This window comes from Nerophis ophidion, linkage group LG17 (genome assembly GCF_033978795.1).
Source record: "Nerophis ophidion isolate RoL-2023_Sa linkage group LG17, RoL_Noph_v1.0, whole genome shotgun sequence".
NCBI lineage: Eukaryota > Metazoa > Chordata > Actinopteri > Syngnathiformes > Syngnathidae > Nerophis > Nerophis ophidion.
The window spans coordinates 780870-808369 of record NC_084627.1 but is presented as its reverse complement, the minus strand read 5'-3'; the positions used below and the strand labels follow the sequence as shown (position 1 = coordinate 808369).

General features: G+C 40.0%; 1 protein-coding gene across 3 annotated transcripts in view; it reads left to right on the top strand.

Annotated features, from left to right (window-relative positions):
• Positions 1-27500, top strand: part of abl1 (c-abl oncogene 1, non-receptor tyrosine kinase) — a 105958-nt gene that overhangs the window by 70719 nt on the left and 7739 nt on the right. For all 3 annotated transcript variants that reach the window (XM_061875669.1, XM_061875670.1, XM_061875671.1), the window contains 3 exons: positions 4723-4887; positions 8820-9115; positions 27314-27500. The exon at positions 27314-27500 is cut by the window's right edge and continues 86 nt beyond it. In XM_061875669.1, the coding sequence (XP_061731653.1) occupies positions 4723-4887; positions 8820-9115; positions 27314-27500 (648 nt within the window). The remainder of the gene's footprint in view (positions 1-4722; positions 4888-8819; positions 9116-27313) is intronic.

Below are 27500 nucleotides of genomic sequence, written 5' to 3'. Positions count from 1 at the left end.
CAACTGAACCCCCGTTCAGTTAAAAAAAACTTGCAAGGGCCCTACATTTTAGCAGCAGATTCTTAAGAACACCACAGTGCTGTCATTGAGGTGATCTTTGACTAACTTTTTTTGAAGAACATCTTGAAAAACAGCAGAGCGCTCATGTAACTCTGGCAAAATAAATAAACCAAAATTAAGTGTCGACTGTATTATGTATCATTATGTATGTACTGTATGAATTTAACAAAATAAGACATGTCCATGCACTAAATTAGTCCGATTTCTCAAATAATTTGGCTTTAAATAAGCCCATGGAAACACCTTAATCTGGTCGGGTATGATTTTTGGAAAAGTCGGACTAACAAACCTGGATTATGCGATTGGAAACCAGCTCTATGGAGGAGGTGTGTACGGTCGGAGAGGACCCTTCGTATCGCGCATGCGCCGGTCTAAATGCCCGGGATACAACCCGGAAGCAGATACCATTCCATTAAACAGTAACAATTGTAATGAAGAGGAGATTTTTTATTTGCATCACAAATTAAAAGAACAGAACATTTTCAAGTGCATCGATGATAGAAAAGAAAACCCGGAGATTTATTTAAGAAGTAGCTAAGAAAATATTTTGTTCGGACTCCTGAACAAAATACAAATGAGATGGAAGATAAAAAAGCCGGTATATTAAAGATGAATAATCAATTTGTGCAAGCCCAATGATTAACTTTCGGCACAACTAGCAAGATAGTCCAGAACAATAGCAACCTTCCTCTGGATATCAGTCAGGGCACGAATGGTCTTTTCCTTTCAAATTTAAAACTCCTTCCATCAATCCAAATAACATTTTGAATGAACTGTGAGACATTCAAATTTGTTTTTTTAATGGTTTTTATCCAAATATTCCTTTAAAAAAAACTCTTCCCTTGCCTTTCTTTGCACCCGACTCCATACATTTTCGGTAGTAGATCATTTCTTGATGCTGTCTGCTATTTAACATCAGCATAGCCATTAGAGACGTAATATTTGTAATTTGTGCCAATATTACAGCGGACATCCCTTAAAACAAGTTGTAAGGATTTGCAAATCCTAGTGTGACGTCGTAGTTCAACCGGAAGAGTAATTCAGTTATCCGCGTTAAAATTAAATAAGCGCCCCCCAGTGTACGGGAGGCACATGGCGTTGAGAGTGTGCATGGACACTTGGACTTCACATGTAAGTGTGAAAATACAAACAAACTGTTTGAGAAATCAGACTAATTTAGTGCATGGGAACATAGTAAGTGATAACTAAAGAGAAATCAGGCCCCCTGTGGTCTAAACTTTCTGGAAATGTGGCACCCAAACATTCCAGTAGATAATCCCTGGTTTAGAGTGCCACCAACAATGAATGCTAACGTGGATGAGTCCAACTTTTTTGGGCTGATAGTGGTCGATCCACAGCGATCGTTCTGCCACACAATACACCTCAGAATCAGAATTACTTTTAATAATCCCCGAAAGGAAATTAAGATTTTCAGCACAGTCCCGTTCAAGATCATACAAACATTACAGAGAGACAGAAAAGGATCGCTAAGAGGTCTGAAAACTTCCGGCGCCCCTTAAAAAAGGGGAGAAACGGGTAAACGCTGGAATGACTGTCATTGGCATTGGCAGTAGGATTACTGTCATTTCAACAGTTGTTTATCTCACTACACTAGGGCTGACGCATCCTTTCCCAGGCCCAACCTCTTGGTTTTGGAGTAAAAAATATTTGGGATTTTGGCACCTGCCGCTAGACTATATCTCACCAACCTAAGTCTAAGTCTAGATCTGACCAATCTAAGTCTGAGCAGGAACTGATGATGCCTACTGGATGAGAGGTGAACCGTCTTCCAAGACAAACCAAACAGTCCTGTTGCGATGGATTAAATGCCCAGAGAATACAATGACCTGGGTGAATGAGAACATCCGCAGACACCTTCAACAATTCGATCTGATTCATTTTTAGCTCACACAGTATTTTGTTGTTTTCGTCCTGTGGAGCTTGCGAGTACTCAAGCGAAAATCCGAAGAGGCTTCATCCTGGCTTGTTGTCATCAAAGGTGATATTTGGCCTTCCATATCCTGAGTGCTGAGTCGGTTCTCTTTATCACAGAGTGGCACATTCCTTAGTCAAGCTTATCATACTTTTTGACTGAAGCCGTTTACACAAAGTTGTCGTCTCCTTTGAAACTCAGTGTCCAAAAAAACAAACCTGAATCTATTTTCTTTTATGTCGACTATATGTGATATCCTAGGGTTGATTTGGGTTAGACTAAAAGCAAATGTCAGGAGAATACATAGAAGAGTTTTCAAGTCCCCTGCGTGCCATTTCTTGCATTCTCGTCATGAAACACAATATATCCTTTTGTCCTTCCATTATAAACACGGTGGAGGGAGAAAAAAAAAATCCCCCCCTGGAATTTTGATTATGCACATGCATGGCTGCCTTCTTTTGCAGAGAAACCCTAGCCTCGCAGTGTAGGTGATTCCGTCTTTTTAGGTTAGCACCAATAAATTGTTAGTTCATTGACCGTTTTTTCTTAAAGCTGTGAAACCTAGAGCTGCTCTGGCTTGTTGCAGAAAGAATGCTACATGTGCCACTGTGTGTGCGTTGTTGAAGGGGCGGAGCTAACATTCTTTCCAAACATATGTGACAACAGCTGCATAGGTTTTGGCGAAACTGCTGTTCAGAGTTTCTTTCACTCTGTTGTTTCTCAAAGACTCCCCCTTATTTGAAATTCACTGCAGTCTGTTTAATGGCTGCATCATTTGTAATTATGTTATTGTAATTTGTAATTATCAGAACATAAAAGATGGGAACGTGTCAAGATCTTGTGGATATTTAATGCCATTGAATTTTGGAGTTTCAGGTCATTCGTTTAAAAAAAAAAAACCCATCCAAAATTAAATTTCTGACGACAAATTACCCTAAAAAGAAAAAAACATTGTAAAATTCTTGACAGTTAGTATTACCTTTTTAAAATTTTAATCATCGTAAAACCATGATTGATTGCCGCACTTTGCAAAACTTTATGGTAATACTCCTTTTTTCTGGTGTGCTAATTGCCACCTAGCTAACATGAATACAAGACCAATTTTTCCCCATTACAAACAACAGCTTGAACAGAAGAAGTTAAACATATTTAATTACTGAAGCCAGAACAATACCTAATGTTTCTTCTGCTATGGAAAGTATTTTAGTTATTGTAAATAAAATTTGCTGAAAATATTTTAGTGTGTGTACAAATACTTTTTGAGCGCATCCAGCAATATCGTGTGAGCTCATTGCGTCGTCCTTTGTAAAATTTCAATTTGCGCGTGTGGTTTCATTTTCTTTTATTTCTGATTTTGAAAGAAAAAACTGGAGTTTTGTAAATATACAACTTTTTAAACTTCTAAATTTCTGCAAGTACCATTAACATTCAATGTGTGTATTTCTAGTAGAGGTATTTTTAAAGATTCACTCGTTTAAAATGGAAAAAGATTAGAATAAGTAATATATGTGCAATGTTTTTAGGAACCTGGCAGTCTTTGGTTTAAAATCCGACACTGTAGAAGAAGTAACAATGAACGAAAATCAATGTTGTTGCCAACCATTGAGACATCTTAGGGCCTAGTAACAATAACAAAATATTTCATTATTTTTCTTAAACAAATAATCTAAACATAGTCAAAAAACAAATAATACATTTTTGATATCTATGTTTTTGAAAATAAGTATTTTAAAGACTGACTGGTTTAAAGTGTTAAAAAAAGATACTTTTTTTAGCAGTTTTTGGGAACCTGAAATCATTGATTCTGCAAATCAGTGACCTCCTTCAGGTCATAACAATGTTCAAATACTTCTTCAAAATATATTTTTATGGAAATTTACCCTGTTGTTTTCATCAGTTAAACAAGTTGAAATGTGTAAAAGTACTGATGTTCAAAATGCTGGATAATGTTTAAGTGTACAGTATTTCGAGTTGATGTAGTTTTAAACTGACTGGTTTAAAGTGTTAAAAAAAAAAAATGGGGCAGTTTTAGGGAACCTGAAATCAAGGATTCTGCAAATCAATGACCTCCCTCAGGTCATAAGAATGATCCAATACTTCTTCAAAATATATATTTATGGAAATTAACCTTGTTGTCTTCATCAATTAAAAAAAATTAGTTTTGCAAACATACTGATGTTCAAAATTCTGGATAATGTTTAAGTGTACAGTATTTCTAGCCAATGTAATTTTAAACTCTTAAAATATTGTCTGCAAAAAAAGTGGAACAATATTAATATATGGTGTTTGTACAGCAGTTTTTGGGAAGCTGATATTTTTTGTTGCTGGGGTCAAACGTGCAAGTTTTTTTCAAGAACCTCTAAGTGAAAACTCAACGCCGAGATACATTCCCACGGCCCGATGTGTGCTAGTTACCCAGGTAGTAGTCGCGGAAATGAAAACTAAGCGGTCATAATCCAGGAAATGAAAAGTTATGCAGACAGCTGGAGAACTGCATGTCACGTGACCCAGGTTTATTACTCCAAATCAGCCCGTGGGATCAAACAGCTGATGACCTGCTTGTGAAGGAGAGTGTAAAAACTCAGCATATATGTGTAAACAAAGCTAGACAAAGGGAGAACTGTGTTCAACAATCCTGTTGCATACCAGCCTCTACAAATGCATAAGGACACTTCCTCGCATTGTGGCCATGTATACATTAAGATTTCTTTATTTTGGGGTTTTTCCAGAAGCTCTCCAGAGGCCGGACTTAGAGGGTCAAGGTCTGAGCGAAGCGGCCCGCTGGAATTCCAAAGAGAACCTGTTGGCCGGACCCAGCGAGAATGACCCCAACCTGTTTGTGGCGCTCTACGACTTTGTGGCCAGTGGCGACAACACACTCAGCATTACTAAAGGTAAGGAATACATCTTTTTTTTTTTGTATAGTAGTGCTAATTCACAACAGAAAGTCCCTCTCAGTTTTATATCAAGTGACTGATCACAATTTAGAGCATGAGTGTCCAAATCTGCACTTCCAAGTACGAGTCCGTGGTTCCCGCCCGGAAAATGGTGGAGTGCCATTTCCGAGTTGGGGAGGATATCCTGCCCCAAGTGGAGGAGTTCAAGTACCTTAGACCAGGGGTAGGGAACCTGTGGCTCTTTTGATGACTGCATCTGGCTCTCAAGATAAATCTTAGCTGACATTGCTTAACACGATAAGTAATGAATAATTCATCCAACGCCCTTGATGCGAATCCCTTAGGGGTGATGGACAACTGGGCAGTGCCTGAAGAGCTGCAGCCCACCACCATAGCCCCCCACTCCCTCCCCTCTGTTGCAAGTCTGGAGATGTATGTTGTGATACGTATATATGCTTTGCTCTGGAGTTTTTTTTTCTCCCCATAGCTGTTCTGTGACCCTAAACACTGTTTGTTTGTCTAATCAAATCAATCAGTCAATCAACAAAGTTGTGTTGTACTTGGGCTCTAACAATACTTACCTACCTACATAATTACGCTGGTAATCACAGTGTCAAAATATCCGCTTTCTACCGCACCTGTTCAAGAAGTCGCATTCATGATGAGAAGTATTTGATTTATTATTGGTTAGCTTCAGAATAACAATGTAATTAAAAAGAATAAGAGACCTACAATACTCTAAAAATGTTGGTCTTACTAAAAAAATGCAGGCATGTAGTTACATTCATTGTTAAAAACTATTATATGGCTCTCACGGAAATACATTTTAAAATATTTGGCTTTCATGGCTCCTTCAGCCAAAAAGGTTCCCGACCCCTGCCTTAGAGTCTTGTTCACCAGTGAGGGAAGAGTAGATCATGAGCTCGACAGGCGGATCTGTGATGCGGACCCTGCATCGGTCCAGTGTGGTGAAAAAGGAGCTGAGCCGGAATGCAAAGCTCTCAATTTACCAGTCGATCCATGCTCTTATTCTCACCTATGGTCATGAGCTTTGGATTATGACCGAAAGGACAAGATCACGGTTATAAGCGGCAGAAATTAGTAAACTCTGTCATTTGGGAGTAGCTCAGAGTAAAGCTGCTGCTCTTACACAAGTAGAGACATCTGGTCAGAATGCCCCCCTGACGCCTCCCTGGGGAGGGGTTTAGGGCGCGGCAGGACACCACGGGGAAGACCCAGGACACGATAGAGAGACTATGTCTCCCAGCTGGCCTGGGAACGCCTCGGTCTCCCCCAGTCGGCGCTGGACCAAGTAGCTTGGGAGAGGGGAGTCTGGGCTTCTCTGCTAAGTCTACTGCCCCCGCGACCCAACTTTGGATAAGTGGAACAAGATTGATGAACTGTTTCCACCAAGGACACCACATGAAAAATGTATACATTTTAGGGAGACACAATATTTTTTAATTCTGACACCATTTGGGGGTTAAATCGCCAAAAATGATTCTCGGGCGCGGCTGCCGCTGCTGCCCACTGCTCCCCTCACCTCCCAGGGTGTGATCAAGGGTGATGGGTCAAATGCAGAGAATAATTTCGCCACACCAAGTGTGTGTGTGACAATCATCGGTAAATAAGAAATAAGAATAATAATTATGTACTGTTTCTCAAGACCCATAACAATATCCGATATCTGTATCCATCTTTTTTTTTTACATTCTGATTTATGTAGTTTGTGCACTTAGGTCACCTTTGACAAATCGTTTGCTATTTTGAAAACTGGCGGTGACGGGAACAACCCTTCCTTAGCAGCATAGGCGTTTTTGTTAGCTTTCAAGACACAGTCACAGCCATGCCAGAGTTTCAGGTGGCTAATGAGGTTTGAGGTTTTTCCCCCTTTGGTGCATATAGCTCGGAAAAAGTCTTTCTCTTAAACAGTGAGTGAAGAATTCCATCACGATCGACGCCGTTTTTGTTTACATTGAATTAGTTCAGGTTAAACAGCAAGAGAAAAAAGAAAACCAGCGCTTTATTTGCCGCTTTATTTGCTCAACCTAACCCACCCACAGTGCATGTAATCTTGCGCTGTTTTTTTTTCATCGCTCATAAGAGCTATTTTTTCATATTGTCAGTGTGATGTTTTAATTCTTCATATCAGCCTATTTCTTGTGCAACCCTAATATATAGAGCTGTGCATCTTTGGGCAGCACACAATTCAATTTGATTCTTGGGGGTAATGATCAGATTCAGAATCAAATTTTGATTCGAAACAGTTTGATTCAGAATCGATTCTCTATTCAAAATTGATTCTTAATTCAGAATCAATACTTTTTCATCAAAATTGGGTGCCAACCCAATTATTAACTACATTGCTTCAGAAAATAAACAGCTGTGACCATTTTTTATATGACTTAAAAGAAAATTGGATTTGTTTAACAAAATTCAACCCAAACATTTAATAAAGTCGAATACAAATAAAACAACAAGAGAAATATAACACACTTCTCTTTTTTTTTTAAATATATCTGCACAGCAGATATTGGCATCTACTTCAACAAGTGTCTGGACAGGACATATCTTAAAAAAAAATCATTATAATTTGAAAATAGATTTCGTTGACAACCCTAGGAATATATATTTTGTACTCTAAAGATGCTAAAACCACACTGCAAAAAGTCAGTGTTCAAAAACAAGAATAAAAAATACAAAAATGAGGGGTATTTTATTTGAACTAAGCAAAATTATCTGCCAAAAGAACAAGAAAATTTGGCTTCTCAAGACTTTCCAAAACAAGTAAAATCAGCTAACCTCAATGAACCCAAAAATACCTTAAAACAAGTATATTCTCACTAATAACAACTACATTACTATATGAGTACGTATATTTTTATTGTTTCATTGAAAATAAAACAGCAAAGTCCATTTGGCTGTCATCTGTTTTGATATAAGACACAATTGTGTGAAAGTCATGATTTTTTTTTCATGCTTGAAATAAGAAATTATTACTTTAAAAAAGTAGTTTTATACTTGTGAGTGTTGATGACACAACTTTGCAACACTTGATATTCTAGTTTCAAGCATGTTTTAATCAATATAGGTCATTAAATCTCAGCAACAAGCTGTAATATCTTACTGAGATCATTTAGGACCAAAACACATTAAACAAATTAAAACCTGCTGAGTTAGAATAATTATATTATCAGACAGAAACTATGCAAATATCACCCTTATTTGAGATATTTAATCTTACTTAGATTTTAGTTTTTGCAGTGCAATCCAGTGTAAGTCAATAAATGCTAAGCTATCTGACAGAAACATCCACATTTTACCTTTTGTGTTTTAGGTGACAAAGCAAATTATTATTTCAGTAATATCTAATAATGTATCTCATCAATAATTTTCTGAATATGCATAGGGCCAATAAAAAAAAGAGCTTCGGGTGAAACATTGCACTTTAGACGCCATTTGCGTCTCTTTCCTTATCCATGATTTCAACTACAGATCTCACTTCCTCACACGCGTTTCTGTACACAGTTCTCTTTTTAAGACCACGCTGTAAAACAATATATATCGGTCTCACAAACAGAGGAAGGAAAGAGAGGACATCTGCTGGGGAATTATCTTGAGACCTGCCTGTGTGACAATTTGTTTTAAGATCGAACTTTTGAAGTCACAGCCGTCTTAGCATTTAATGTCAAAGTGCAATGCTAGGATGCAAAAATCTCACGCCAAAGTAAGACTCTGGCGTGAGTGACAGGAAGAAATGCTGAAACTTGCTTGGGGAGTTGTTTGACGCCACCGTTTTGTTTGCATGTATAAATTTCAAGACCACTAAAGATGACCTGTTGTTTTTATCCGTGCCAATACGGTATATTGCTTATCATTTTCAAACGAATGCCATACAGTTTTTGAGAAGTCTTTGTATGTGTTTGTAGGCGAGAAGCTGCGGGTGCTGGGCTACAACCACAATGGGGAGTGGTGCGAGGCGCAGACCAAGAATGGCCAGGGCTGGGTGCCGTCCAACTACATCACCCCTGTCAACAGCCTGGAGAAGCACAGCTGGTACCACGGGCCCGTGTCGCGCAACGCCGCCGAGTACCTGCTCAGCTCGGGCATTAACGGGAGCTTCCTGGTGCGCGAGAGCGAAAGCAGCCCCGGCCAGAGGTCTATTTCCCTGCGCTACGAGGGCAGAGTCTACCACTACAGGATCAACACCGCTTCGGACGGCAAGGTAGGCGTCCCTAAAATGAAATGCCCGACAATAATAATGAGGGATGTAACGTTTTTAAAATCTCATGGTACAATATTATCACTGTATTAGGCCAGGGTACGATATTATTGTGGTATATGTCCAAAACATCCATCCATCCATTTTCTACCGCTTTCTCCCTTACGGGGTCGCGGGGGGTGCTGGCGCCTAGCTCAGCTACAATCAGGTGGAAGGCGGGGTACACCCTGGACAAGTCGCCACCTCATCATAGGGCCAACACAGATAGACAGACAACATTCACACTCACATTCACACACTAGGGCCAATTTAGTGTTGCCAATCAACCTATCCCCAGGTGCATGTCTTTGGAGGTGGGAGGAAGCCGGAGTACCCGGAGGGAACCCACGCGTTCACGGGGAGAACATGCAAAATCCACACAGAAAGATCCCGAGCCCGGATTTGAACCCAGGACTGCAGGACCTTCGTATTGTGAGGCAGACGCACTAACCCCTCTTCCACCGTGAAGCCCATGTCCAAAACAAACAAACAAAAAAAGACTTAAACATGTTAGTGTTACAATGAAGTGGCAAGAATGTTAAGGATCAAACAGACTTACAATAATTGAACACAAACATAATGTTCTAATCATGAATTCTGATCAATAAGGCCTTAAACAGGCCTGAGTGAGCACAAAGTGTCCTTCATGTCCTCATGTACCATGTCTTTTTATTTTTTCGGACTATAATGCGCAATAATTTTATATGTGTATATGTATATATATATGCATATATGTATGTATATATGCGTGTGTGTGGATACCGTATATTTCGGAGTATAAGTCGCACCTGCCGAAAATGCATAATAAAGAAGGAAAAAAAAAAACATATATAAGTCGCACTGGAGTATAAGTCGCATTTTTGGGGAAATGTATTTGATAAAACCCAACACAAAGAATAGACATTTGAAAGGCAATTTAAAATAAATAAAGAATAGTGAACAACAGGCTGAATAAGTGTACGTTATATGAGGCATAAATAACCAACTGAGAAGGTGCCTGGTATGTTAACGTAAAATATGTGTTAATAATTTCACACATAAGTCGCTCCTGAGTATAAGTCGCACCCCTGGCCAAACTATGAAAAAAACTGCGACTTATAGTCTGATATAGTAATCCATCCATCAATTTTCTACCGCTTATTCCCTTTTTTGGGGTCACGGGGGGCGATGGCGCCTATCTCAGCTACAATCGGGCGGAAGGCGGGGTATACCCTGGACAAGTCACCACCTCATCGCAGGGCCAACACAGATAGACAGACAACATTCACACTCACATTCACACACTAGGGCCAATTTAGTGTTGCCAATCAACCTATCCCCAGGTGCATGTCTTTGGAAGTGGGAGGAAGCCGGAATACCCGGAGGGAACCCACGCATTCACGGGGAGAACATGCAAACTCCACACAGGAAGATCCCGAGCCTGGATTTGAACCCAGGACTGCAGGAACTTCGTATTGTGAGGCAGACGCACTAACCCCTCTTCCACCGTGAAGCCCCTGATACAGTGATATAAATAGTAATTTTTTTTTTACTATTTATATTACTAAATGATTGTGTATGCACAATTCCCCTCCTTTTATAGTTTTTGGTATAACTCGGCTAGAGTTTGAACTCAGGACCTACCGTTTTGATGCCTTCAGTGATAATCTACAATGTAAATAGACATGAAAAAAAAAGAAAACGCATCGAATGAGAAGGTGTGTCCTAACTTTTGGCCTGTAATGTATATTTTAAATATACTTTCAGTTGACTGTCTTTAAGCCGACAATATAAACATCCAGTGTAACAAATGTAAAATAATAACGTTCACGATAGTGTCTTTCAACTTTTAACTTCAGGGAAACCGTGTCCTTTGTAATAGACATCTTATATCACTTTGGAAAATGCTGATTCTCAGAAAAGTTAGCCGACGATTTAACGTTAAATAATGTAAATACCTCAAATTGTTGCTTGGCCTCCTTGGTGTCAAATATATTTTCCGGGTGGTGGTTTATCAAGTATAGCTTCTCATATTACTTGTGTTCACTGCAGTGCAGTGACACCAATTTTTTTTGCGTGCTTTTCCTACTTTAAATGTTTATAACAAATCAATTCAAAACCAGGGGTTGATTCAATGCTATCGGAAAAAATGGCCATTAAAACATCACAACTTTTGACCGGCTTTATGTGTCGTTTTGGAAACAATCCAGACGAAGGCGGTGATTTTGCATTGCAGTATACACAGACCAAAGAGTTTGTGTTTTCTCCAGGGTTTGTTTATCTATCTGTTAGCAACATAACTCAAAAAGTTTTGTGTAGATTTGAATAAAAACTTCCGGAGTCCCTCTCCTTTACGAGCTCCGACACACAGACTTCGCACACTTGAGCTACGCAGGGAATTTTCGTAGATGCAGTTTACTTCCAGATCGGCCAATTCTAAAGTGCCAACAAAAAAACTACACTGACTAAGGTTTCATTGTATACCGTTCCATGTCACAGTATAATTGATATGATTTTAATACCGAAGTTCCGCGGTATTTATAATACCGTTACGCCCCAAATAACAATGGATTAACCTGATGACGAACGCTCCCAATAATCTTTGTGGTACCTTGTAATGTTGCCATTTGTTTCCATAACAAACACTGGTATGTAAACCTAAAAAGTTTGTATTGTGAAGCAGAGTTCTCCATAGGAAACAATGTAAACATGAATGATTAGTTCTGGCCTTGACAAAAGTCCAGGGTTTCCCACACATTCATTTATTTGTGGCGGCCCGCCACGAAAGAATTACGGCCGCCGCAAATAAAAAAAAATCAAATAAATAAATAATTAAAAAAAAATATATATATATATATATATATATACATATATATATATATATATAGAGCTCGGTTGGTAGAGTGGCCGTGCCAGCAACTTGAGGGTTGCAGGTTCGATCCCCACCTCCGCCATCCTAGATACTGCCGTTGTGTCCTTGGGCAAAACACTTTACCCACCTGCTCCCAGTGCCACCCACACTGGTTTAAATGTAACTTAGATATTGGTTTTCACTATGTAAAGCGCTTTGACTCACTAGAGAAAAAGCGCTATATAAATATAATTCACTTCACTTCACATATATATATATATTTTTTCCGGCTTTTGACTCGCTCGACCGCTCATAAAAGCAATGGGACTCTGCCTGTGAATAGAGCTTGTAGTTACATATTGTATAAATATGTATATAAATATGTACATAAAGTGTTGAAATCATATTCCAACTCCGGGTTCTTCTTGGTCATCGCCGCCGCCGCTGCCCCCCACACCCCCACCTCGCCGCCCGACCACACCACCACAAATAGATGCCTGACCTGTGGGAAACACTAAAGTCCTTATTTTAGTAAAAATATGCACACTTTGAAGATAGTATTAGGTGTATATACCATTTAAATATATCAAACAAAGGGGTAATGCATCAACAATCTCTTTACAGTATTATACCTCAACAATACAACATCAGTGGTAAGCTCAACTGCCAACTAATGCGCACACAGGACAGTCTATTTGGTGCTCTCAAAAACATTAACAACCATGTTGCTACAGTAAAAAAATAAAATAAAATCCTTTTTTACCTTGTGTCGGCGAATATTTGTTGCATGCAAGCAACAAGAGGAGATGAATGCATAGACAAGGCGAAGGTAGAACGGAGGAGCGGAAGCGGCAGTGTGTCACTGCTCTAAAGCCGAAGGGGGAGTCCCTCTTCTTTCGGGGTTCTCTTCCACTTTTGTAGGTCTCACTTCGACCAGGCTGGGCTTGGCTTGGTCCTCGCTGCACCAGTAATCTGTTCAGCGTGCCTTGTTTTAGGCGGCACTCTGAAAAGTGTCTGTGGTGACCAACGATGTTGACATTATTGGCGCACACCACGCACATAGTCTTTTTCAAGTCCACAGCGAATCCCTCCTTCTTTCTAGGATGTATTTGTCTTCGGACTAGATATTGGACTGCCGATAATATCGGTTTATAAATGTTTTAAAATGTAATATCGTAAATTATCAGTATCTGTTTCAAAAAGTAAAATGTATGACATTTTAAAACGCCGCTGTGTACACGGACGTAGGGAGAAGTACAGAGCGCCAATAAACCTTAATAGGACTGCCTTTGCGTGCCAGTCCAATCACATAATATCTACGGCTTTTCACACACACAAGTGAATGCAAGGCATACTTGCGCAACAGCCAAACAGGTCAGACTGAGGGTGGCCGTACAAACAACTTTAACACTGTTACAAATATGCGCCACACTGTGAACCCACACCAAACAAGAATGACAAACCCATTTTGGGAGAACATCCGCACAGTAACACAACATAAACACAACAGAACCAAAACCCAGAAACCCTTGCAGCACTAACTCTTCCGGGACGCTACAATATACACCCCCCCCCCAACCCTTCCCACCTCAACCTCCTCATGCGCTCTCTGGGAGAGCATGTCCCCAATTCCAAGCTACTGTTTTAAGGCCTGTTAAAAAATAATGCACTTTGTGACTACAATAATAAATATGGCAGTGCCATGTCGGCATTTGTTTCCATAACTTGAGTTGATTTTTTGGGGGGAAAACCTTGTTACATTGTTTAATGCATCCAGCGGAGAATCACAACAAAATTATGCATAATAATGTGGTAATTCCACGATTATATATATATTGGTATCGGTTGATATCAGAATCGGTAATTAAGAGTTGGACAATATCGGATATCGGCAAAAAAGCCATTATCGGACATCTCTACTTTGGATCCATATTGAATAATCAAAATAGACAAAACTTGGCGATTAGCCAAAAAAAAGAAAGTCAGGCTGAAGCACTGAAGAGTGGCGACCGATTAATGACTGTGTAAACAGTACGTGATATGGGGGTGCTTCCTCTCCAAAAAGGTCCACGCCTATGTGTACAGGAAGTGATGTCATCAAAATAGCAGCACCCTAAGGCTTCCAGCGGCACACAATAAATAAATGAATGAATGAATGAAGCGTTCTTACACTGAGACATGGTCCATTTGGCCTGATGCAAAGATCCGTAAACCAAAAAGGTTGCAAATAGAGGTGTTCGCGAATTGAAGTTCCACTGTACTTTTTTTGGAACCGGCGCTAGATGTCATTGTCCAATTTGTATAACTGGCCTTGACTTATAGGAACAACACTAATATCTTCCGAAATACATAAGCCTTCTTCTGTCGCTTTTTCCTTTTTAAGTGTTGCAAACGTGAATTTAACGTTTTTAGGGGTGAAAAGAGCTTTTCGTGCTTGCATGTCAGTCCCCATAAGGTTCCAATTAGACTAGGAAAAAAATCACAAGATTTGTCGCTAGTCAAGAGTTGTGTGGTTACATGCTAAACATAGTGCAGCAAAGAGTACCGCGGGTTAAGCAGCATGCCCTGCGGTGTGTAGATGGGGTGTAATTTTGCATGTATGTTCATGCATAGGCGATTATTTTGATGTGTGATGTGCAGTGGATAAGGTTGCATCGTGTCTTCCATATGTGTCAACTTTTTTGTTGTTTGCACCATCAGTTGGAGGGAGGAATTTGGGTTAGTGACCTACTGTTCTTTTTGTGCAGTTTAATTGGTACTGCAAAATCTATTTGTGGCGGACGGTCCAAATTTATTGTATCTAGCACTGTTTCTGCTTTTTTTTTACTGCACATTGCTCGGCTTGGCTCCACTCACCTCTGCTTTGGCTAGTCCATTTAGCTATTATGGCATACAAGAAAGTCAAAATAACTCGGCTTCAAATCAAACCATAGCAGTCATTATATATTTCTTCACATATTAATATAAACAATACAAAAGTATTAACAAATAATCATGCAAAAAAATATTAACTGCCTGCGAGCAACACAATACATAACAATAACACCACATATAAAATAAAACAGATCCACTTTAATTGCATACAAAAGTTGTGCCAATCTAGGAAATTACACAATAGCCATAAAAGTACAAAACCCAAAACCAGTAAGTTAGCACGTTGTGTAATTTGTAAATAAAAACAAAATGCAATGATTTGCGAATCCTTTTCAACTTATATTCAATTGAATGAACTGTAAAGACAAGATATTTAATGTTCGAACTGAGAAACTTACTTTTTTTTGCAAATAATCATTAACTTAGAATTTAATGGGAGCAACACATTGCAAAAAAGTTGGCACAGGGGCATTTTTACCACTGTGTTACATTGCCTTTCCTTTTAACAACATGAATTGATTTACGCGGACCCCGACTTAAACACGTTGAAAAACTTATTCGGGTGTTGCCATGTAGTGGTCAATTGTATGGAATATGTACTATACTGTGCAATCTACTAAGAAAAGTTTCAATCAATCAATCAAAACACTCAGTAAACGTTTGGGAAATGAGGAGACACATTTTTGAAGCTTATTAGGTGGAATTATTTCCCGTTCTTGCTTGATGTACAGCTGAAGTTGTTCAAAATTTTTAACAGTATTTTAGTCTCCATATTGCGCCACACAATTTCAATGTGAGACCGGTCTGGACTACAGGCAGGCCAGTCTAGTACCCGCACTCTTTCACTAAGAAGCCACGCTGTTGTAATATGTGCCTTGGCATTGTCTTGCTGAAATAAGCAGGGGCGTCCATGATGACGTCGCTCCAAAACCTGTATGTACCTTTCAGCATTAACGGTGCCTTCACAGATGTGTAAGTTACCCATGCCTTGGGCACTAATACACCCCCACACCATCACAGATGCTGGCTTTTGAATTTTGCGCCAATAACAATCCAAATGGTTCTTTTCCTCTTTGTTCCGGAGGACACAACCTTTTATGGTTTCCAGAAAAAAATTCTAATATGGACTCATTTGCTAGCAAATCCATCCATCCATTTTCTACTGCTGTCCCTTTTGGGGTTGCGGGGGGGTGCTGGAGCCTATCTCAGGTGCATTCAGGCTGAAGGTGGGGTACACCCTGGGCAAGTCGCCTCCTCCTCATAGATGATGCTCTAAATACACCCTGATGGTACTTTAGATAAAACTGCCTGTGGGTTTCGAACAAAAAAATTAAGTGCATTCAAATTAACATTAAATATGTGCCTGTATGACGCTCTGACAGTACAAAAAAAAAGTTATTCTAATTTTGCATGCAGGTAATTTTTACTGGGATTAATCGCAATTAATTAAAATGCAAAAGTGTAATTCATATGATTGAAAAAATGTATGGTTTGACAGCACTAAATACAAAGTTTTAATCTTTTACAAAAAGTGACTGAAAGCAAAGCAAAAATTTTGCAAAATTAAGCAAATTTCATTTTGAATTTTTTTTGTCCTGTCCAGCTTCTCAGGCAAATCATATAGTTGATGTAGATGTCCAAAGCGGCTGTTCAGATTTACTTTACAAAAGAGAAGTGTAGGATACTTTTCTTGTTGCCTTATTTTTATTTGACTTTATTAAATGTATTTGTATTGTCATTTGGTGCAGCCGGGCCGCAGCAGGAGGGGATAGAAAGAGAAGAAAAGGAAGACCGAGGGGGAAATTGTGGGGACAACAGGGGGATTAGACAGGGAGACAAAAACAACAACAGAAAACACAACAATCACAGCAACATCAGCAAGTAGGATATGTACAAATATGTACAGGGCTTCACGGTGGCAGAGGGGTTAGTGCGTCTGCCTCACAATACGAAGGTCCTGAGTAGTCAGGGTTCAATCCCGGGCTCGGGACCTTTCTGTGTGGAGTTTGCATGTTCTCCCCGTGACTGCGTGGGTTCCCTCCGGGTACTCCGGCTTCCTCCCACTTCCAAAGACATGCACCTGGGAATAAGTTGATTGGCAACACTAAATTGGCCCTAGTGTGTGAATGTGGTCTGTCTATCTTTGTTGGCCCTGCTATGAGGTGGCGGCTTGTCCAGGGTGTATCACGCCTTCCGCCCGATTGTAGCTGAGATAGGCACCTGCGACCCCAAAGGGAATAAGCGGTAGGAAAAGGATGGATGGTAAATGGGTTGTACTTGTATAGCGCTTTTCTACCTTCAAGGTACTCAAAGCGCTTTGACACTACTTCCACATTTACCCATTCACACACATTCACACACTGATGGAGGGAGCTGCCATGCAAGGCGCCAACCAACAGCCATCAGGAGCAAGGGTGAAGTGTCTTGCTCAGGACACAACGGACGTGACGAGGTTGGTACTAGGTGGGATTTGAACCAGGGACACTCGGGATGGGATGGACAAATATGTACAAATAATTGTCTTTCTAATGATATGTAAACGTGCAACTATCGTCAATGAGCCAAAAAGTAAAGAAGAAAATAACATTTACCTTATTTGATGCTATGAGATCAAAATTATTCGTATTTCATTTTTTAATTTAATTTAGATGAACAATGAAGACGCCCCTCTTCTGATTTCATTTAGTCCAAGCTTTTTTAGTTATTATGAGCCAGAAGAAACGCTTCCTGATAAACACTGTTAATTAGGTGCTTGGTATTTAAATAACAAGGCAGCTGTTTTTTTTCTGAAACAGGAGAGACACAGCTATCATTTCTCGTGTTTCGTTAGGCATCGGTGCTTCAGTATCGTTTGACCCGTTACTAGTCCAAGCCCGACGTTGGTCAAGTAACTCGATAATAAAGCCCTTAATTTACATCTATGCCGACTCACTGTGTTGGTGTAGGATTACAGTATATAGTGTTTAACTACCCGGCCCAGAAGCAGCTGCGTAACCCTGCTGGCCGCCTGTGATGCAGCATTGGCTTGAGGAAGAGCCCGAGCAATGACAAGAATGCCTCTAAGCACCACTGTGCTGCACATAATGACCAGCAGACACTGACGCCCATGCTAAAACACACACACACATACAGGCACACACACACACACACACACACACACAGGCACACACACACAGCTTTGTATTGTGTTCCCACCGAGAGCCACAAATTCAGGGGTCAGGTTTGCTGGACTTCTCTAATAATTAGAGATTACCTCCGCACTCTCGCCCCGTGAGGCTCCTCCCACTTTTGTTTCTTGGTGACGGACTCTGACGGTGGCCTAAACAGCTGCTTAACAACTTCTCATTTTCTGGTTATGCTGCCAGAGCTAAGTGACCATTGAATCCTTCGAGTGCTTTTCACGACATTCAGGTTGTTGTTTTTCTTTTTTGCAATGCAACGAGCAGATTGTAGAGCAAAATCGTTTTCCAGGCTTATGTAAGACTTGGACAATGGAAAAGAGTGTGTCCACCGAGTCTTCTCCACCAGCGCCCTGACACACGGTCTTGTGGACTAAAGTTCCACTTTTACGCTCCAACACGATCCATCAGCCTCACATTTCTCATGACTTCACAACCATCATTCTCATAGGAAAATATTGGTGTAACAAATAATGTGTTGCAGCAGAGCTTGGCAAATATTTTGAGTTGGGGGCCACATTGAGAGAATGTGTCTGGGCGGGCCAATGTGTATGTGTGCATAAATAATATGTACCGGTACACATTTAGCTGTAAAAATCTGCTGTACACTATGTATGTTTGGGTCCCTTTTTTCAGGAACACGAATACCAAAAGTCACAATGTTGGATAGAGTTCTAAAAACGTTATAATAGAGCACCTCATAAAAATGAAATGGAATTTTACAGTTTTTTACTGAATGGGACACTCAACATGCACATTAAAATAAAGAAAGTGGGATTTACAATATTAACTACGGACAAAAAAACACGATTCCCTAAAGTGATTCCCAAAGCCCAAAAAAAGTTTGCGGGCTATAGAGCGTTTTCCGTTCGGGCTCCAGTACTCTGGAATGCCCTCCCGGTAACAGTTCGAGATGCCACCTCAGTAGAAGCATTTAAGTCTCACCTTAAAACTCATTTGTATACTCTAGCCTTTAAATAGACTCCCTTTTTAGACCAGTTGATCTGCCGTTTCTTTTCTTTTTCTTCTATGTCCCACTCTCCCTTGTGGAGGGGGTCCGGTCCGATCCGGTGGCCATGTACTGCTTGCCTGTGTATCGGCTCGGGACATCTCTGCGCTGCTGATCCGCCTCCTCTTGGGATGGTTTCCTGCTGGCTCCGCTATGAACGGGACTCTCGCTGCTGTGTTGGATCCGCTTTGGACTGGACTCTCGCGACTGTGTTGGATCCATTATGGATTGAACTTTCACAGTATCATGTTAGACCCGCTCGACATCCATTGCTTTCCTCCTCTCCAAGGTTCTCATAGTCATCATTGTCACCGATGTCCCACTGGGTGTGAGTTTTCCTTGCCCTTATGTGGGCCTACCGAGGATGTCGTAGTGGTTTGTGCAGCCCTTTGAGACACTAGTGATTTAGGGCTATATAAGTAAACATTGATTGATTGATTGATTGAATATTTACAACATATGAACGTCGCTCCTCTTTGACTTCTCAGACCAAGTAAAACATAACAAAAATGTAAAAAAAACAGCAAAATATGAAAGCAAAGTGTAATGAAGACCTACAATATGATATATTACCATGTAAAAATATGCTTTTGCATCTGTTTTTGGGCGGGCTGTTCAGAAAACAAACTCCGCTCACTCTGGGACAAGCGGTAGAAAATGGATGAATGGAAATTGACCCTGTCATACAGAGCAGCAACATTACCATAACAGCGTGAAATAATGGAGAAGGAACAATCAAGTGTGATAGAATGTCACAAAATAAGATGTTCAGAAGATAAACCAGAACATTTCTTTGCAACCCAAAAACGAAACCGTCCCACCACTGATTTAAAGGATTTTTTTATTCACATTTTTGTACACAATTCCTTAAACATGAAGGGATTTTTGTCATTGAAGGCCTACTGAAATGAGATTTTCTTATTTAAACAGGGATAGCAGGTCCATCCTATGTGTCATACTTGATCCTTTCGCGATATTGCCATATTTTTGCTAAAAGGATTTTGTAGAGCACATTGACGATAAAGTTCGCAACTTTTGGTCGCTAATAAAAAAGCCTTGCCTGTACCAGAAGTAGCAGACGATGTGCGCGTGACGTCACGGGTTGTGGAGCTCCTCACATCCTCACATTGTTTACAATCATGGCCACCAGCAGCGAGAGAGATTCGGACCGAGAAACCTACGATTTCCACATTAATTTGAGCGAGGATGAAAGATTCATGGATGAGGATAGTGAGAGTGAAGGACTAGGAAAAAAAAATAGGGCAGTGGGAGCGGTTCAGATGTTATTAAACACATTTACCAGGATAATTCTGGAAAATCCCTTAACTGCTTATTGTGTTACTACTGTTTTAGTGAGATTATATGGTACCTGAAAGTCGGAGGGGTGTGGCTACGGGTGTGGTGACCGCCATTGTCTCCGGTGAGAGGAGGTAAGAGAGTCCGCAGCCGCAGGAGGACGCAAGCTCCGCTCATGTCTTCGGTAAGAGCCGACTTATTACCACCATTTTCTCGCCGAAACCTGCCGGTTGACGTGGTCGGGAACCATGTTCGCTTGACCGCTCTGTTCCATAGTGAAGCTTGACCTTTGGGAATGTAAACAAGGAAACACCAGCAGTGTTTGTGTTGCTAAAGGCAGCTGCAATACACCGCTCCCCACCTACATCTTTCTTCTTTGACGTCTCCATTATTAATTGAACAAATTGCAAAAGATTCAGCAACACAGATGTCCAGAATACTGTGTAATTATGCGATTAAAGCAGACTACTTATAGCTTGGATCGGGCTGGAAAAAAATGTCCGCTACACTCCGAGGCGTCACGCGCCATCATACGAGTTACCATACTGACGTTTTCAACAGGATACTTTGCAAGAAATTTAAAATTGCAATTTAGTAAACTAAAAAGGCCGTATCGGCATGTGTTGCAATGTTAATATTTCATCATTGATATATAAACTATCAGACTGCGTGGTCGGTAGTAGCGGATTTCAGTAGGCCTTTAAGAGGATCTTTGATCAGTGTTTTCACAGTACAGTTCTAAAGATTGCAAAGCACTCTGCCACATAAAGCAGGGTTTTACAACCACTGTGCCGCAGCACACTAGTGTGCTGTGAGATACAGTCTGGTGTGCCGTAGGAGATAATATTTTTTGTAAACAAGTAGGGGTGCAACGGTACACAAAAAAGTCGGTTCGGTACGTACCTCGGTGTAGAGGTCCCGGTTCGGTTCATTTTCGGTACAGTAAAGAAACAACAAAATATTAATTTTTGGGTTATTTATTAACAAATTTGTAAACAATGGCTATATCCTTTTAACATTGGGAACACTATAATAATTCTGCCCACGCTAATCCACATTAAACTGCCTCAAGTTGTTGCTCAGATTAAATAAAATGACAAAGCTTTTCTTTTTTCTACGTATAAAAAGTGCAACATTAAGTGCAAAACCATTGACTAAAATGGTGAAGCTTTATTTTAATTTGCACTTCAACTGTATTGACAGTTTATTTAATCACTATTTTTTATTAATTTATTGAGAATGTATTTGTTTTAGCACAATCCTATATACATATCTATTTTTATGAGTTCCTTCTTTTGTAGTATATTTGATTAGTATTTTTTTTTGTAACCGGCCTGACCTGAGCCTTGATAATATTTGTGATCAACACACAATGTAAACTTAAGTAGGTCAAATATAATTACTGAATACAATTAAAATCAAGAGTAAGATTACTAATTCGGGCCTCTCTGTCGTGGAAAAGTCGGGCCCCGAGGTCAAAAAGGTTAAGGACTGCTGATTTAGAGGATCTATTATTAGTGCATTTCTAAAAAACTGCAAAGCACTCCTGTCATATAGAGCAAGGGGTCTTCAACATTTTCCAGGCTGAGTAACCCCAAACTGATAAAGAGACGGACGGTAAACCTGGGATAAAATTGTGTTTTTAAAGGCCTATTGAAATGAGATTTTCTTCTTTAAACGGGGATAGTAGGTCCGTTCTATGTGTCATACTTGATCATTTCGCGATATTGCCATATTTTTGCTGAAAGGATTTAGTAGAGAACATCCACGATAAAGTTCGCAACTGGAGAAAAGCCCTGCCTCTACCGGAAGTCGCAGACAATGACATCACATGTTGATGGCTCCTCATATATTTACATTGATTTTAATGGGAGCCTCCAACAAAAAAGCTATTCAGACCGAGAAAACGACAATTTCCCCATTAATTTGAGCGAGGATGAAAGATTCGTGTTTGAAGATATTGATAGTGACGGACTAGAAAAAAAAAAAAACGCGATTGAGACGGATTCTTATGTTTTTTGAGACATTTACTAGGATAATTCTGGGAAATCCCTTGTGTTGCTAATGTTTTAGTGAGTTAAACAGTACCTGATAGTCGGAAGTGTACGTCCACGGCCGGGTGTTGACGTGCAGTGTCTCGGGGAAGTCGACGGCAGCTGTATGGACGGCGCAAGCTCAGCTGATATCCGGTAAGAGGCGACTTTTTAACCACAGTTTTCTCACCGAAACCTGCTGGTTGACATTCGGTTGGGATCCATGTTCGCTGTGATCCACAGTAAAGTTTCACGTCCGTGAATTTTAAACAAGGAATCACCGTGTGTTTGTGTGGCTAAAGGCTAACGCTTCCCAACTCTGTCTTTCTACTTTGACTTCTCCAATATAAATTGAACAAATTGCAAAAGATTCAGCAACACAGATGTCCAAAATACTGTGTAATTATGCCGTTAAAGCAGACGACTTTTAGCTGTGTGTGTGCGCAGCGCTCATATTCATAACAGCCCGTGACGTCACGCGTACACGTCATCATTACGCGACGTTTTCAAGAAAAAAGTCCCGGCAAATTTCAATTTAGTAAACTAAAAAGGCTGTATTGGCATGTGTTGCAATGTTAAGATTTTATCATTGATATACAAACTATCAGACTGCGTGGTCGGTAGTAGTGGGTTTCAGTAGGCCTTTAAATTAAACTGATCCTAAAGGTACCTTGTGATTATGTAATACTAAGATATTCAAATAATACAGTTTGGCACAGCTAACTGGCAACAAGCGCACTAATTTCTATCTATTGTAACATAATTATAATATTATTATTAATTATCGGCTGGGGACATCTCTGCGCTGCTGATCCGCCTCCGCTTGGGGTGGTTTCCTGCTGGCTCCGCTGTGAACGGGACTCTCGCTGCTGTGTTGGATCCGCTTTGGACTGGACTCTCGCGACTGTGTTGGATCCATTATGGATTGAACTTACATACATACATACATACATACACACACACACACACACATACATACACATACATACATACATACATACACACATACACATACATACATACATATACATACACATACATACATACATACATATACATACACACACATACACATACATACATACACATACATAGTCCGCTGTGAACGGGACTCTCGCTGCTGTGTTGGATCCGCTTTGGACTGGACTCTCGCGACTGTGTTGGATCCATTATGGATTGAACTTTCACAGTATCATGTTAGACCCGCTCGACATCCATTGCTTTCCTCCTCTCCAAGGTTCTCATAGTCATCATTGTCACCGACGTCCCACTGGGTCATTATTGTCACCGATATCCCACTGGGTGTGAGTTTTCCTTGCCCTTATGTGGGCCTACCGAGTATGTCGTAGTGGTTTGTGCAGCCCTTTGAGACACTAGTGATTTAGGGCTATATAAGTAAACATTGATTGATTGATTGATTTATTCATGGTTTTATTGCAAACCTGCAAGGCACAGTAAGTATGGTGGTCGTTCCACTATTTTAAAAATATTGTGTATCTGAAGACATTTATATTTTGTGGGAAATTTCTAGTGGGAATACAAAGAAATACATTTTAGAAAAAATGTAAATCAACATTTCATGACCCCCCTGCAGTGTCTCTTTGGGCCTCTTAGGGGTGGTGGACCCCTTTTAAAGACCTTTTATATAGAGCAGTGGTTCTCAACCTTTTTTCAGTGCTGTACCCTCTGTGATAATTTTTTTAATTCAAGTACCCCCTAATCAGAGCAAAGCATTTTTGGCTGAAAAAAAAGAGATAAGGAAGTAAAATACAGCACTATGTCATCAGTTTCTGATTTTCTTAAATTGTGTAACAGTGCAAAATATTTCTCATTTGTTGTGGTCTTTCTTGAACTTTTTGGAAAAAAAGATATAAAAATAACTGAAAACTTGTTGAAAAATAAACAAGTGTTTCAATTATAAAAAAAGATTTCTACACATAGAAGTAATCACCAACTTAAAGTGCCTTCTTTGGGGATTGTAATAGAGATCCATCTGGATTCATCAATTTAATTCTTAACGTTTCTTCACAAAAAAATAAATCTTTGACATCAATATTTATGGAACATGTCCACAAAAAATTTAGCTGTCAACACTGAATTGTTGTATCTTTTTTTCACAGTTTATGAACTTACATTTATATTTTGTTGAAGTATCATTCAATAAATATATTTATAAAGGATTTTTGAATTGTTGCTATTTTTAAAATATTTTTTAAAAATCTCACGTACCCCTTGGCATACCTTCAAGTACCCCCAGGGGTACGTGTACCCCCAACTGAGAACCACTGATACAGAGGATCTTTGACTTGCATATTTGTAGTAAGTCCTTCAAAACATCAGTCATTCTGCCCCATAGAGGATTTTTGACTCATATTTTTGTTCAGGTCCTTTAAAAACACCTAAGCGCTCCTGTTAAATGAGAGATCTTTGACACGTATTTCTCCAGTACCCCTTGAAAATGGCAAAGTGTTTCTGTCAATTAGAGCAGTGTTTTTCAACCTTTTTTGAGCCACGGCACATTTTTTTGCGTTGAAAAAATCCGCAGGCACACCACCAGCAGAAATCATAAATTCAGTTGACAGTTAAAAGTCATTGTCGCAGTTGTTGGATATGACTTTAAACCATAACCAAGCATGCATCACTATAGCTCTTGTCTCAAAGTAGGTGTACTGTCACCACCTGTCACATCACACCCTGACTTATTTGGACTTTTTTGCTGTTTTCCTGTGTGTACTGTTTTACTTCTTGTCTTGTGCTCCTGTTTTGGTGGGTTTTTCTCTTTGTTTGGTATTTTCCTGTAGCAGTTTCATGTCTTATATTTCCCACATCTACTTTGTTTTAGCAATCAAGAATATTTCAGTTGTTTCTATCCTTCTTTGTTGGGACATTGTTCATTTTCATGTCATGTTCAGATGTACATTTTAGAAGCCGTCTTTGCTCCACAGTAAGTTTTTGCTGTCGTCCAGCGTCCTGTTTTCGTTTACTTTGAAGCCAGTTCAGTTTTAGTTTAATTTTGCATAGCCTTCCCTAAGCTCCAATGCCTTTTCTTAAGGGCACTCACCTTTTGTTTATTTTTGGTTTAAGCATAAGACACCTTTTTACCTGCATTTACAAAGCAATTAGCTACCGTCTGCCACCTACTGATATGGAAGAGTATTACACGGTTACTCTGCCGAGCTCCCAACAACAACACATCATTTGCAGACTATAATTACTGGTTTGCAAAAAATGTTTTTAACCCAAATATGTGAAATCAGATAATCTCCCACGGGCCAACGGCACAACAGACTGTATCTCACGGCACACTGTGGTTGAAAAACACTGCATTAAAGGATCTTTGATTGGTTTTTTTGCTAATAAAGACGGAGCACTTCTGTCATAGGAGGACGACTGTTTGAAATTTGATGTTTTTTTCGCCACTTTTGACCTGAACGCCACCCTTGAAAACATACAGTGATGATGACTATGGTATTAAAGGCCGACTGAAACCCACTATTACTGACTACGCAGTCTGATAGTTTATACATCAATGATGAAATATTAACATTGCAACACATGCCAATACGGCCTTTTTAGTTGACTAAATTGCAATTTTATATTTCCCGCCAAGTGTCGTGTTGAAAACGTCGCGGTATGATGACTCGTATGATGACTCGTGCGTTTGACGTCTCGGGTTGTAGCGGACATTATTTTCCAGCCCAATCCAAGCTATAAGTAGTCTGCTTTAATCGCATAATTACACAGTATTCTGGACATCTGTGTTGCTGAATCTTTTGCAATTTGTTCACTTAATAATGGAGAAGTCAAAGTAGAAAGATGGAGGTGGGGAGCTTTTAGCCTTTAGCCACACAAACACAGTCGGTGTTTCATTGTTTAAAATTCCCGAAGGCGAAGCATTACTATGGATCAGAGCGGTCAAGCGAACATGGATCCCCACCAAAATGTCAACCAGCAGTTTTCGGTGAGAAAATTGTGGTAATAAGTCGGCTCTTACCGCCGACATCAGCGGAGCTTCCAGCAGCGTGACTTGCCTCAGAGACACTGGGTGAACACACGTACCCGTGGCCACACCCCTCTGACTTTAGGTACTATTTAATCTCACTAAAACACTAACACAATGGGCAGATAAAGGATTTTCCAGAATTATCATAGTAAATATGTGTAATAACATCTGCAATCGCCTTTTTTTTTTTTTACTTTTATTTATTTAAAAAAAAAATCCCAGTCCTTTACTCTCAATATCCTCATCCACAAATCTTTCATCCTTGCTCAAATTAATGGGGAAATTGTCGCTTTCTCGGTCAAAATAGCTTTTGCTGCTGGAGGCTCAGATTCAATCAATCAATCAATCAATGTTTACTTATATAGCCCTAAATCACTAGTGCCTCAAAGGGCTGCACAAACCACAACACGAACCACTACGACATCCTCGGTAGGCCCACATAAGGGCAAGGAAAACTCACAGCCAGTGGGACGTCGGTGACAATGATGACTATGAATAAACATTATAAACAATGTTCAGATGTGAGGAGCCCTACAACCCGTGACGTCACGCGCACATCGTCTGCTACTTCCGGTACAGGCAAGGCTTTTTTATTAGCGACGAAAAGTTGCGAACTTTATCGTCAATGTTCTCTACTAAATCCTTTCAGCAAAAATAAGGCAATATCGCGAAATGATCAAGTATGACACATAGAATGGACCTGCTCTCCCCGTTTAAATAAGAAAATCTCATTTCAGTAGACCTTTAAAGCTGCTGTTCGGTGTGTTTCTTTGTCCTGTAATTGTATAAAAGTTTTTTCAATCGTTTACAAAAATCAAAAATGTGCCACACAGGTTGACAGCGACACTGTTTACCTTGGCAAGGTTACAGTTCAGTCAGACGGTGTCTTTTTAAAAACATTTTCTTTTTCATTCAACATCAACCTCTTGCTCTTTCAGCTGTACGTCTCCTCGGAGAGCCGCTTCAACACGCTGGCCGAGCTGGTGCACCACCACTCCACTGTGGCCGATGGCCTCATCACCACGCTGCACTACCCGGCGCCCAAGCGCAACAAGCCCACCATCTACGGCGTGTCGCCCAACTACGACAAGTGGGAGATGGAGCGCACCGACATCACCATGAAGC